Genomic DNA, 15,091 nt, shown 5'->3' on the forward strand with positions numbered 1-15,091 from the left:
TTTTCAATATTGTAAGATTTCTTTGAAACAATTCTGAAGCATAACAAAATATCTCTTTTAAATACAATAAACAAGCGAATTGCCACGATCTGGACTATTAAAACCACTTTCTTATCGCTCCGGTGCCTGTCCAGGGATAGCACAGAGGTCCACTCACACTGCACATCGCTGCCAGCTAGTGTGTCGGGCTGTCTGTGCTGCTCCTGCCCCGTCCGCTCAGTGTCCTGAACTGAGCATGGAGATGGCTCTCCGCTGCCTCTTGCTCACAGAGTGTCTTCCCAACATGATGGCACACAGGCTGCACGCCAGAGTTCCCTCCTACACAACACTATGGGTGCAGCCATGTTGGACTCTGTCACCTGACGCTCTTCCTCTACTCAGAACGCTGCTCCCAGACATGCTGATCACAGCATCCAATCCCTGGGGATCCTCCCCTATAAATTCCATTTGCAAAGTTACGAAGTTACAGCTCTGTGCTGAGCTCCCAGGTACTCTGTATCTGAATGGCCCCAGTCCGTTATATCCATTTCCTATATCTTGTAAACAAGTCTCCTATACCATCCTGCACACCAGTTTGATTTTTACCACTGAGACTTGTTCTTACAGCCTCCAACCATGGGTCTCATCCAATGCTTCTAACATTGGACTCTTATTAAGTTCTTCAATTCATCAACATCGGTTCCAACCGATCAAGTTCATCAATTCATTAATATCGGACTCATATCAATTAAGTTCCTCAATTCTTCAACTTCGGTCTCAAATTGATCAAGTTCAACAGTTCTTCAACATCGGATTGAAATCCATCAAGTTCTTCAAAGCATCAAATCGGTCTCAAACCAATCCAGCATCATCGGTCCCAATCAGACTCCAACCTGCTGTTTAATAGACATTCCATTCTTGTTCTCGCCTTCGGGCCCACCATCCTCTGCAACTTCTCTACCTCCTCACAGTAATACATGAAGAAGTCCTGGCCCAAGCCACCCAGGTTTATTCACACCTCCCAAGTCTTCTCTTCAGCCTCCCACGCCTGTTTCAGCCCAAACCAACCCTTAGACGTGACACTCTTAAAATCACTGTGGATTATGGTAATCATATAACCAACATCTTTTAACAATGGCTTAATAGTATCTGTCAGCTGCAACATACCTTGAGAAACACACTGGGAGGGTGTTGAAACGCATAGGTGAATACGCCCCTCTACCTTTCTACTCTGAGGTCTCACACCTGTTGTATTTGAGCGCTGGCACGATTAACTGTCCAACAAACTTGTAAACCAAAGTGGAACTGTATGCAGTCGAGATCATTGAGTCCTTATTCTCCGGCTGTTCCTCAAACTCCTACCAGGCATTAAGGCATCCTCCTATCCAGCATATCATCTTAGGATCTCTATAGGACACCACCAGCTGAACTGCCCACTCCTGGCTGCCCTTCCCTATACCTGAAGTACTGTTGAACCCCAAAGCTCCATCTCGGGCCAGCCAGCCGTCACTGCCTATGGAAGTGCTAGCTATAACCAACAGCTATCAGTGCTCCTGCGACTTTGGCTGCGCTCCCAGTGACTGGTTGAGCAGGAGATTACAAACATCTCTGGCTGACTTCACCAACTGCCTCTGGGAACCATTATTTTTCCGATCAGCCCTTTCATTACAACGCTGACTACTACCTTCTACAGGACCTATTACACCATCTGTAAAGAGGTAATTAGATATACTCTATATATCTCAGCGAAACAACTTTAATTAACAGGATACTGGGCCTGATTCAGAGCCGGATGCTCTTTAAGAGCGCTCGCCCTGAATCAGGGCGTTTTTTTTGTTGTTGTGGCCTCTTGGCCGCTCGCTAAGCTTTTGCGAGCGGCCAGGTGATGGTCGTGATCATCGGGGCTTGCGAAAGATAATGTTTTTTTTTGTTTACCAAATACAGTATATTTATATTAACTATTCCCCCCCACCTCAGTGCTGTTCCATTTTTTATACTTGCACAAAGGTATGGAACGTTGTAAATGTATGCACAGAGGACAAGGTCGCTGCCCTTCACAATTGTTCCACCGAGGCACTGCGCCGAACTGCCCAGGAAGCAAAACAGTTTGAGTAGTATGAGCCCAAAGGGAGCTAGTAATCGGCCTATCGGAGGACAGGTACACTTAGCAGATGATAGCAGTGTTCTACTTAGCTATGGAGCGCTTCTAGGCTTCTATTTTGGTCCTGGTGGTACATCCACTAGGACAAAAATACTACCGGTATGGTGAATGAAGGAGGAACTACACACCAAAAAATGTAGCATAACCGACCCAGAAGACTGGAGCTACCATGGGAAAGCCAGAAGGACAATGCCCTGGTTCAAATGAAACCGAAAGATCACCTTAAGCAGGAAAGATGGTTTAGTATGCAAGCCCACCCGATCAGCATAAAAGATCACAAAAGGGGGATTTACAGGATAAGGTAGCTAATTCTGACACCCTCCTGGTGGATCAATGATCGGGGGAAAGTCACCTTCAAAGTAAGAAAATGCAGTTCCACGGACTCAAGAGGTTTGAATGGGGCCTTCTGAAGAGCCTCCAACACCAAACTGAGATCCCATGTGGGAGTAGGAGTAACATAACGAGGTTTGATGTGGACTACCCCCTTCAAAATGATTTGCACCTCCGGGATCACTGCCAAGCAATTCTGGTGATGATAGAAGCACTGATACCTGGCCCTTCAAGGAAGAAAGGCGAAGCCCCTTATTCATCCCCTCCTGAAGACAGTACAAAACCCAACAGACTGGCATCCATTGTGACCAGGATCCAATACCAAACTGAGAAGGGGACCCTCTGGAAAGATCAGAAGTGGCACCACCAAAACAGAGACTGGCATGTCTGAGTTGACAGCCTGATGAACTGCTTGTCCAGGCTCGGCCTGGTCCTGGACCAACGGGCTAGGATCTGACCCTGAAGTGACTGAACAGGAGAAAGGGACAGCATCAAGGAAACCACCATTTTTCCCCAGGAGTTGCATACACCAAAGGGTGCTGGACCTGGGACTGGCAAATAAACAACTGCACTATAATTTGGAGAGCCTGAAGCTTTTGTAGTGGAAGAAAACCCCTACGACAGTGAGTGCCAATAAAAGGCCCAGGCTAATCATCTGTTGGGATGGGAGTGAGCTGTAATTCGTATAATGTATTATCCATTCATGCTTTTCCAGTTTGTCCACCACACCTTAATATTCTGAATCAGTAAAGGTTCAAAAGCTGCCTTTACCATCAGGTCATCCAAATATGGAATGATCATGATTCCCTTTGCACCTAATCAAGGCAATCATGAGAGACATGACTTTTGTGAAGATTCTGGGGACTGTGGACAGACTGAAGGGTATGGCCTGAAAATGAAAATTTAATTTTCCCACTGTGAATCGAAGCAACTGATAATGTCCCTCTCATATGGGTATATGAAGATAGGTATCCTTTATAGCTAGGGATGCCAGGAATTCCAGCCTTCTATCACGCAGATAACCGAACGCAGGGACTCCACCTTGAAGCATTCCAGAGAAAGGTGGGGATTTAGCCACTTCAAGATTGAACAGAAAAGAACCATCCAGCTTGCCTACCAGAAAGAGTTTGGAGTAAAACTTCAACACCCTCCGAGCCATTGGAACTGGAGCAATTACTCCAGAATCTAAGAGAAAACAAACCACCTTGAGAAGAGCCACCAACCTGACTGGGTCTCTCGAAGGAGGAGTGGTAAAAAAATCTTGTGGGACTGGGACCTGCCAGATCCAGGATGCAATAACTGGACTGAATGCCTCAGACCCACAGATTTGATATGGACAGAGAAGACGGGCCCCTCCTACTTGAAGGTGGGGATGAGCACCCCAACCATCATGCTGAGTGTTTAACTATAGGTTATGAACTGGCTCAATGGAAAACTGCTGAACCGCTTCCCCAGAATTCTCCTTGAATTGGAATCTGGACTGACCACGGAAGGACAAAACTCTGCCCCGTCTGGCCAATCGAAAGGACAGAAATCTATTAAGTTTAATCTTGGGAGCTAAAACTAGCAGACATGGGCTCTTGTCTCCCAGCAGCCTGAGATAATTATCTCCAACCCAGGACTGGAGAGAGACTGCCCCACAAACAGGACATTTTCCAAAGCCTGTTTTTATTCTGGGTCCACCTTCCACAGAGCCCATCTAGCTGAAACTGCCATGGCAAGCACTGAAATTGGAAAGAAATCTCATCTAGAGATGCATCTTAAATATACACTGAAGCCTAACAAAGCTGATCAGTGCAAGGCACTCCATGGCATCACATTCAGCTTGCAGACCAGAAGCCAACTGCTCTGACCAGGCCTCTAAGGTGTTATGGTCCACCTCCCAGCCCGTCTGATGTTCCCAGTCAGGGTCATAATATTCCCCTCTTCTAGGGAAGGACCCAGAGGTCAATTGAGGCATCTTAGTAGCCGATGCTCTGAAGATGCTAGCATCTTTTACACAGAAAAGACCTTAGAAAGGCTCTTTTCTATATTCCGAAAGCACAAAGGTGGGTTCAGAAGCATGGTTCAGGCTGGGAAGAGGGGAAGCATGGTTCAGGCTGGGAAGCACTTATTTCCACCTGGCAATACACTGTGCCATTTGCCGCAATGCCCTGAGCCATAGTCTTTGCCCATTCCCGAATTACCTCCTTATCTGCCAGGCTTTCTGGACAGCTGATCAAGGACCTCAGTATCACAAACAGTGCAGGGGGCATGTGGCTCTGTGCAACTCTTGGATAACTTAGTTCTGTTAGTGAAGGCGATGAAAGACTCCTGCTTTGCTTTGGAAGGATTTTCTCCCTTAATTGTTATAGTGATATAAAATAGATATGCAGGATGACACACAATAGTAAGGCAGCTACAGCAATAACTTAAGACAATTTACACAGAAAATCAGCTACAGCTGTCACAGGAGAAAATACACTCCTTATAATAAAAGACTAACTAAAATCGTGTCTTTCTCCAAGGCACCGGTAAAGGTGGGGTGTGTTAGAGAGGGTGGAGCTTAGTTTTAGTTAACTATTTAGTGCTTACTCTTTGTGCCAGCCCCTCTAACCCAGAGTCTGCAGTGTCCCCCAGATTGAGTGGTAGAGGATTATCTGCTTTTTTTCTGCTCTTAGGTGGGTGGACAAATCCCTTAGAATACAACCAGGAAATGTGTGGCAAGCTGTGTGAGATCAAAAATAAGACTCTGCAAAGTGATACAAACCCATGCTGGTTTTACAGATCAATGGAAATCCCTGCAGGTGCACGAAATAGATTATGGTAACAAGTTCAGGTCAAGCTGGCTGATTCAGAGTTGGGAAGACACAAAAAAGGAGCAAATATGCATCTTGGCAAAACCATGCTGTACTGTAGGTGGACCAGATTTAACAAGTGCATAGAGATTTACAGTTGTGAGAGAGTAGCACACCTTCCAACTGTCCCGCATTCAGCGGGACAGTCCCGCTGTCCCACCGCGGGCCGCAGTGTACTGCAGTGGGGGGGAGGGGGGGGGGGGGAGTTGGGAAAGCACAGAAGGCGAAGGGTGTGCAGAACGCGAACAGATGCCATGCGCTCAGCATCTGTTCACCAGTGTAGGGAGAGCCTGGGGGCTGCCCTGCATCTCGGAGAGTGCTGGGCACACCCCTATAGGTGACATAAACGGGGGTTGCCACGAAGGTCCGCCCCATTTTCTAGATGCCCGTCCCTTTTTGGGAAGCCCCACCCCCTTTTCAGGCACAGGCGAAGGGTTCCTCTACACAGACTACAAAAGTTGGGAGGTATAGAGTAGTGTCCTAGGTGAACTGAAAATATGCAGTGTAAAAATAAAGCTTTCCAGTATTTGTGGGATACTGTAACATGCAAAAGCAGACAGTATTTCCTTCATGAAAATTAAAACTATTTTTAAGGTATATATGTTGGGACGCAGTGCAGAACCTCTCCATAATGACTAATTAGGCATTTAGAAGTTTTCAATTAGCTTAACTGGCCCAATAATTACATTACATTTTTGGGTGTTAAAAAAAATGGCCTCAAATTACCCCCAAATAAACTTTTTTTTGTTAGTTTAGTCACCCCAAATTTAAAGTATTTTTAATAATGAAAAATAATCGTTTTTAGAATTTCTATGAAAAAAATTAAAGTGGCCTAAATTACCACATCACACTTTTTTTTTTTGCATTCTTCGTATAATAATTTTAACTGAATTAAAAAAAGTTTGCTTTTTATAGTTTTTTTTCCTTTTAAAAAAAAATAATGCACTAATCAGCCATTTGACACATTTAAAAACCTCCAGGACTTTCCTCATGGCCACTGACAGTCTTCAGTTTCTTTTTTGGGGTCCAGGATGGTTTCCCACTTACAAAAGTACACTAGGCTGCGCAGCATAGTACCCTTATCCTGTGTGCACACTTCCTCCCCCCACTCACACTCCCTCCATCCCTAAATCTACCCAAACCTCTCTCCCATACTACTTCTCTTACATCACTACCTCCCTCCCAACTGACACAGGTTTTTGTTTTTTTTACCAAGCAGTGACAGTTATACCAAAGCTGACATCACAATGGCTAATTATTGTCACATGATCAGCCTACTAACCAGTGACTTTCACAACAAAGCTGACTGACGTCACAATGGCTGTTTATGATGAAAGCCTGTCACGTGAGCAGCCTACTAAAGTGATAAAACTGAAACTACATGCATTTTACCAAATATACAAGTGGAGCGCTAGTTTGAATTAAGTGACCAGAGATAGTCAACAATTTATTAAAAATCAGCAAGACAATAAAAATGCATTTGCATCACACGGTTTCACTATTGAACACAATCAACTTCAGGTCATGGATGAATAAGAGCACTTATAGCGCACATAGGATGGAATACGGAATCCCTATTAAAGTCCCTCTCCTTCAAGTGTCCGTAATATCGGGCTCTAGTTTGCACTCTCTAGAATAAGTCTCTCTGACTGTAGGGTTCAAAGTGCTCTTCCATAGAGCAATTTTCCTAATAGACAGCAATATATAGAACGTGGGAAAGGATGCCAAAATAACAGAGTGAATATATATGATATCACCTGTATTTTCTATGTTCTGACATGTGATCCAGACACCTGCCAGTGGTGACAATGTAGTACCTATAGCCGTTGCAGTGTGTCTATGAAATTATTCACTGTATTGAGGACTTGTATCCTCTGTGTTCCGTCTGACAAGCCACGCACCTGCCAATACTGACAATCTGAGTGATGCTCTGAGCGTCGTGATGCTGTGTCTATACGGCTGGGTACTGGGGATACTAGCGGCGTACACTGATTACATTACCTCTGTATGGGGCAGTGCTCTTACAGCAATCAATTTCCTGAGCTCTCCATTCACAGTTAACTGTCCAATTGTGTAGTCAAATCCAGAGAAAAACAAACAAAGTCCTTTTACTTGACGCGTTTCTCCAGGCTAAAGCACTCCCGGTTTCATCAGAAGGTGCACCTTCTAATACCATGCATCTTTATAATTTATCAGCATCTTAATACCAATTTCTTTGCGATAAAAAAACTTATCCTGAGTACCTAGTATACGAGCATGCAAAATTGAGGAAAAAGCAGCAAAATTTAGGAATTCAGGAAAATGTACATTAGGCTACTGCAGCATAGTACCCTTATCCTCTGTGCACTGGATAAGCAGGACGTTTAAGGGGTTATAGTCCTGAAAAAACCTTCTATATCCCCAGAGTCCAATATGATGTTAGAAAAGTTATCATGATACCTGTAAAACACTTCTTTGTGGAAAAAATGTTTTTCTTGAACTTTAGAAAACAAATCAACACCACAAAAGGTAGGAAAACTACCATACTCCAGGCGCTTCTGCAAATTAAATCTATACTCAGCTTTAAAACAACCAGCAGCAAGTATAAGAAGTGCTGACTTCAAAAAGATGCAAATCATACAGAAAATTAGAAAAATATATACTGCGCTAGGTTCCAGCCTAAATGTATCTTATTGGGATCTGGAATAATTCAGGTTTCACTTGAACTTTAGACCACAAAGCTACAGGCATGGACACAGATGTGAATAAGCAAGTTTGTTTGTATTATCTGTGCTTGCATGGGTTTCTTCAGATGTGAATTATTAAATATACCCTGAATCATAGAGGTGCTAAATAAATAAACCATAATAAATAAATAATGCAACTGATTGCTCCAAATGTATTTTAATAAAGGCATGTGGTGTTCACCTGCAGACTTCGGATCTTCCAGACGTTTTTGAATCTGTGATGTCAGATCTTCAATAAGGGAAAACACTTGGTCACACGTTTTCACAGGGTTCTTTATAGATTCCATGGAGTTCATCAGAGACGTGCTGCTTGTGGGGGCCAGCTGAGGAACAACAAAAACATTCAGCGCAAACAAAACACACATATTTAGGGTCATAGGAATAACTGAAAAGTATAATCTACCCATTACTGAAAAATAAAAGTAAGTTAAAATCCTTACAATTCAAACAGGACAGTAATGCTCAATACAAAAAAGCTCTAATCTGTTCTGACTTGACCAAAACTGAGGTAGCCTGCTTTATAACATTGTCCATTACCAACATATGATCAATCCATGTTGAGTAATTCCACAAATATTGAGTTTGTCCCCACCTAAGCTCCCCGTGCAAGATCTGAATAGTCTTGGTATAGGTGCCTCCCCTGGAATACAATTGCCAAATTAAAAGAATGAAGCAATAAACTATGCATTTTAGCCAAATTTTGAGAACTCATATACTCCATAGAGCTACATATACATCTCTCAATTTATTTTTATTCAGAATTAGTGAGCTCCTTTAAGAAATACTAAATTACCTTCTCTTGGTCCTCCTCTGTGAATTCTGCATCCTTCTGCATGATCTCATGGAGATGTGCTTTCACTTTTTGTTGGCAGCTGCTTAAAGAGTCGCTGTCGCTGTCCAGGAGGCCGTTCATGTTTGCACTTTTCACCATCTGCACCAGGATAGGGGTAAGTTCCCCTTCTAATGCCAAGAGACCCTGCAGACATTGTGAATAGATCAACCATCTCATTGTTAATACATTGAGAAATAGATATGCAATTTAAGAATAATGGCAGAATTTGGGGGACATTTCTAAATTCAACACGTCTCGTATAGTTGTGAAAAATGTGTTATCTGAATAACTACTGCTGTGCTACAAATTAATATTAGTGTCAAAAAGAGTCAAATTTCCCAAGCCTAGCATCCACACAGGCGCCAGTGCTTACTGCAGTGTTGGAGATTATTAGCATTGGATACTACCCTAAGAAATAATGCCACAGAGATGGCTTATTGCACACAGAGTTCCAACCTGTATTTTAATGATATTATCCTTACTTTATTTAAAGCAGCAATCCCATGAAAAAAATGTTTTTTTTTTGTTTTGTGGCAGACACTGTGGCAGGCTATAACAAAAGTCTTGGTAATTATGATATATTTATTGGTTTATGCTTTCAGACTGCCATTGATTGACAGTTCTTCTTCATTATGTAGTGAGCACAGAGACTAAAGAAAATCACAGTTCAGTTTTCACTGTGACATCTACCCACTCCTTCTCGCCACTCTGCTTTTACATGGCATGTGGCATGTGGGTCATTCCATATCAAGTGATCCAATGCAAATTACCTTACCATTTACTTTTATTTTAGGCACACATTTAATGCATACTTGCCAACTTTTGAAAAAGCATTTAAGTGAGATTGTGAAAGCAACACCTTGTCTTTGTAATTGTCTTACATCCAAAAAGTAAACGAGCCCCAAAGCAGTTAATAGGATCTATTTGTTGATGAAAACACACTGATACTTTTCAGAAAATTAATGTAGCCATAGGGATCATTGTGCCTTATAACCAATGCAGGGAAATTATACTAATAATCCCATTTGAAAGTATATATCACTGTGTTTTTTTAAATTAATATAACAGCTACATAAAAGGTGCAATCAGGGAGATTGCTGAACTCTTCAGAGAGTCAGGGAGATTGCTACTATTTCAGGGAGTCTCCCTGATAATTAGGGAGAGTTGGCAAGTATGATTAAAGTTATAACAGTGTCTCAAATACACATTTAAAAAAAATCCTAATAGTTTTGAATTATGAGGGTTTGAAAATGTCAAAAATCCACAAATTGTGGCAATTGTCAGTACACAAAATACCCTAGTTAAATATCAGAAATGCAAAAAAAAACAAAAAGTTGAAATTTTTTTGCATGTTATTTTCTTAATCTTGGTACTGTTTTTATTCATAAATTGATTTCATTAACTGTCCTGTATCTTGGAGACAGACAAATGTAAGGGTGCATTATATCATAGGTATTTTTTTTTTATTATAATTTTTTACCCTGCAAAAAAAAACTTTTCCAATGCTTCTGGGCACTTGATTTGGGTAGAGGAACTAAATCTAAAAGAAATTTATACCAGAATGATCTCTCTCTTATGGAGACATGTGATTTAATACAAGCTATGACTCTAGTGACAAGGGGGCATGGGGGGCCCTGAGAACTAGTTGAAAATCAAAAAATAAATAGTTCAAAATGAGGGAGAGAGAACCTTTCTTGAATTTGAGAAAAGGTAAGCAGAGTGTTGTCATCTAAAAGGTCTCCAAACATCTTTATATCACTTGCGTGCTAACGAAAAAGGTTGAGGTTAGGAATAAATTTAACAATGGCTCGCAATGAGGAGGGCCGAAAACTGAGGAGGGATGCAAAGGATTTTAGATACTAATTTATCCCTCACCTGAATAGCGGTCCAGGTGGATGGAAAAGACGGCAGGGAAACAGGGTGTAGCAATTTAGGAGTCCATAGAGCATCTTCCAATGTGAAGGCTGAGCAAGCCAGTTTCTCCAGAGGGACCTAATGGGAGTCAGAGGACTCCGTAATCCAAACCATACTATGAGCCAACAAACATGATTCGTGGTATAGTATGAGATCAGGGAGGGCTAAGCCACCTTTAACCTTTGGGAGGATCATCCTAGTGTGCGCTATTTTAGGAGGGATGGATTTCCACACAACTCGATAGTATAGAACTACATTTATCCAGAAATTTCTTAGGAAAAGTATACGGGATAGTTCGGAATAAATACATGAGTTTGGGCAAAAGGGACACTTTAAAGGCTGATAAACGTCCTAGCCATGAAATGTCAAACATAAGCCATGTTTTAGCCAAAGCCACTAAAGTGTTCAATAAGGGGTGAGGGAGGTTTACCTCAAAAACCGAGGAAGTGGAGGGAGGGATGTTAATTCCTAAATAACGAATGGAAGCAGTTTGCCAATTATATGGATAAGAAGAGCGTAGGCAGATATTGAGTCGGAGAGGTTTATAGGGAGGGCATCTGTCTTAGTCGCGTTTCATTTGTAAAAAGAGGCCTCACTATAACGGTCCAGGACGGAGTGTAAATGTTGAAGTGAGGAGAGGGTGTCAGTAACAAAAAGGAGGACATCATCCGCAAACAAGTAAAGTTTATGTGAACTGTTGCCAGAAGAAATCAACTTTTAAATGTTTCAGTATGTGACCTTGAAATGTTGACTTCTTTAAACCTTGTCTTGTCTATCAAATGAAAGCCTGTTGTGATCTGAACATGTTTTTTTTTTTTTTTAAATATCTTAATCCTGGCCTGAGAAAATTAGGTTTTTGTATACTCATAGGTGCCACAATTTGTAGATTGACATTTTCAAACCTTTATAACTAAAAAAAATTAGATAAAACTTAAAATGTAAGATTTGTAGTCAGTTTTGATGTCCGATTTAGTATACAGAGTGTAATGAAAATTGGCACACATTAAAAAGTAGTTAAAAATTGGATCAGTTGATGTGGAATGACCCATGCTGGGAGATGTGAGCCTGTATAGCAGACTGACTGTGCCTGGCAGCCAGACAATGACTTGTGTGCCTGCTCTGTGCACTGTGACATCCTCCCTCTCTGCCATCATCGTTCTGAGCATGTCCTGTGACCCTATGGTAGCCATACTATTTTGCCCTACAGAGGAAAAGCTACAGTCACTCAAAGAACATGTACGTTATAGACTTTATTTATGCTTTCTTATTCCCTAATTAACCTATTGTAGAATATATGAACTGTATATTTGTTATATTGAAAACACTATGTACAGTAAGCAAAGCAGATATGACAGCAAGATGAATGTGTCTGAATTCTTTAAGCACCTTTGCAAAGGCAGCAGCAGTCATCTGTACCCGTCCCTCATCAGATGCATAAATCTTCAGGTCATGGCGGTAAGTACTGTGCAAGCGTAGAAGACCACATCCTGGAAAGCCAGCGTAGTCTCCTGCAATGTATCAGGAAAGTCAGTGCTGTGACTAAATGTAACATATACCATTTTGAAGGAATCTATGACAGGGCTGCGCTGCATCTGAACAGGGGCATTGCAGAAAACTATGTTAAATGCCTAAAAAGTGAGATGTACTGGACTAAAAGCCCATCTGCATTCATAACAAATGACTCCACAAAAGATACATAAAGAAGTTAAGGTAAGAATGGGAAAATACCAAACTGTAGAGTTCCCCCACCCAGTTATAGTCAATCACCTCTAGAGTCGGTTCTGATATGCCCACACTCTCATAGAAAAAAGGGCTACATTTGCAGCAGTTTACATATTATAAAGTACTGTTTAAAGGTGATCCATAATAACACTATAAACTAAGAGGTTAGAAGCATTGTTAAAAAAAATATCAAAATGGAAAGAGAAACAATGAGTTGTCTTCTTCTGATGCACACATTAAAACATGATGTAGTCGGCATCCCGGCGTGCCGGATGCTGACAGTCTGAATACCGGCACCAGTATCCCGACCATGAGCATCCCGAAGGTAAGTATCGGGGTGTTAGGGGGGAGGTTAGTGGTAGGTAGCAGGGTTAGGGTTAGGCACCGGGGAGGGAGTGTTAGGTTTAGGGTGCGGGAAGGGGGAGGTTAGGTTTAGGCACCAGGGAGGGGGGGTTAGATTTAGGCACCGGGGAGGGGGGGTGGGTAGATTTAGGCACCGGGGAGGGAGGTTTAGGCACAGGGGAGGGAGGTTTAGGCACCGGGGAGGGAGGTTTAGGCACCGGGGAGGGAGGGCTTGGGTAGGGGTAGGGAGATTACTTACCAGCCGTACTTATTGGTGTCGGTATTTTGGCTGCCGTGATGCCGCTGTCTGTATTCTGAACAGCGGCATCCCGACAGCCGGGAATTCATACCCAAACCAATAAAACTAAACTTTCATTATTTTACACTATTAACATTATACATAAAATACTGTGAATTGAACAAAAAGAAAAAGCAAATTATCTAGGTGTTTAATAGTTAGAAATAGTTTAGTGAAAATGCCTAAGCTGCAGACCCATAATAACAGTACAGCTCAGTGTGTGTATTCTCTATGAAAGATGCTAAAACCGTAAAGCATTAATGCCCGATTTATAAACTCTACAATTTGATCATTGTTACAGATCACTAACAGTAACCAGTGTATAGAATGCGCCCGTGCATAGAACACAGAATAGTCAACCAATTGATACATGTCTCCAATGTTATACTGAATACTGAGACAGATTCATGGTGTTGAATAAAACAAAACCCTTTAGAGGACTGCCAGAAATAACTAAAAGTGAAAATCACTTGAGAGAGTCTAATTTCTAATTTATATATAGTACAAATAAAATGTGAAAGACTGGCATCTGGTATTACTGATTGCATTTATATCATATGGGCAATAATTTTCCAGTGTTGAACTATTTAACACAACATGTAGAAATTGTCATGTATTTTTAAAAAATGTATTTAAAGATTTAATTGAAAAAAAAAATTCCTAGGGGTTTTCTCGAACACTCCTATCTCGGGATGTAGTCAGTTTACCTATGAACGGGATGCCGACCTGCGGCCACAACCCCCGTGCCGCAATCCCGACATCAGGTGAGATGCCGACGCCGGAATCCCGACAGCCGGCATCCTGGTCGTAAGAATAGCGGCCCGGGTTAGCTGTTAGCCGCGTATATATCACTCTTGGGTGTGCGGTTGCACTCTGATAGACGCATACCTTGGTGTGCGTTGTGACACGAGGCAGAGTACGTCCAACCACCCAAGGCGTGTGTATATCAGAGCGCGACTGCACACCCAAGAGTGGTATATCTATCTTTTAAAATGGCCCCTGTTGTGACAAAATAGTTCTACACGGAGATGGGAATCAGTATGAAATACTGACGGTTGAAGAGCTGGATCAAACCCCGACCCTGGAAGCCCGCTAGGACATACTACCGACTGGCTGGCAAGTATACTATCTCTCCCCTCTCCCCCCAACCCTCCTTTTAAGGTGCTTAACCCTAACCTCCCTGGGGGGGTGCCTAACCCTACCCTCCCACCTCTGTGGTGCCCAACTCTAACCCCCCCTTCCCGGCACCCTAAAGTATCGTCGGGGGGAGGTGCCTAACCCTACATCCCCCCTAATGGTGCCTAAACCTAGCCCCCCCCTCCCCGCAGCCTAACCATAACACTCCTGGGGGGTGCCTAATCTTAAATTCCCCCCGGGGGTGCCTAAACCTAACCCCCACCCCACCGGCTAACACTTACATGAGTCCGGTCTTACGATCGGGATGCCGGCTGTCGGGATTCTGATGCCGGTATCCTGATGCGTAAGGGGATGCTGGTGTCGGCTTTTTGCCCTACATCCCACGGAGATGATGTAGGGTGAAACAGATACAGAATAGGAGATAAAAAAGGTCAGAATAGATTGTTTAATCTGAATTATTTTTATTTTAATGAATAAACATTTAACTGGATAACAGAGTAAGAAATTATTAGTATTATCCTTTATTTACAAGAGTTCTGCAGCACCTTACAAAGTACATACTGTAATCAAATTATCACACAAGAAAACAGTTATTAACAGTAGCAAACAATGCAAGACAAGGACATTTACACCTTGCTGCATTAGCGATCGTAACACTTAAACAAGCAGCAGGGCGTCAGCAACCAAGTGTTAGGCGCAGTTGTGTGGAGTTAGGAGTAAATGATAGTGTAAGTAAGGGAAGGAGAAGTACATGAGGGAAGAGGGCCCTGCTCATGAGAACTTACATTCTAAAAGGGGAGGGGTAGACAAACA

The 15,091-nt window shown here is 42.4% G+C and overlaps 1 protein-coding gene across 14 annotated transcripts in view; it reads right to left on the reverse strand.

Annotated features, from left to right (window-relative positions):
• PPIP5K1 (diphosphoinositol pentakisphosphate kinase 1) overlaps positions 1-15,091 on the reverse strand; it is a 204,345-nt gene that overhangs the window by 82,063 nt on the left and 107,191 nt on the right. For all 14 annotated transcript variants that reach the window (XM_088472887.1, XM_088472885.1, XM_088472883.1 and 11 more), the window contains 3 exons: positions 12,166-12,287; positions 8,827-9,009; positions 8,215-8,356 (listed from right to left, as the gene is read on the reverse strand). In XM_088472887.1, the coding sequence (XP_088329013.1) occupies positions 8,215-8,356; positions 8,827-9,009; positions 12,166-12,287 (447 nt within the window). The remainder of the gene's footprint in view (positions 1-8,214; positions 8,357-8,826; positions 9,010-12,165; positions 12,288-15,091) is intronic.

This window comes from Taudactylus pleione, unplaced genomic scaffold (genome assembly GCF_031769625.1).
Source record: "Taudactylus pleione unplaced genomic scaffold, aTauple2 ptg000129l, whole genome shotgun sequence".
Lineage (NCBI taxonomy): Eukaryota > Metazoa > Chordata > Amphibia > Anura > Myobatrachidae > Taudactylus > Taudactylus pleione.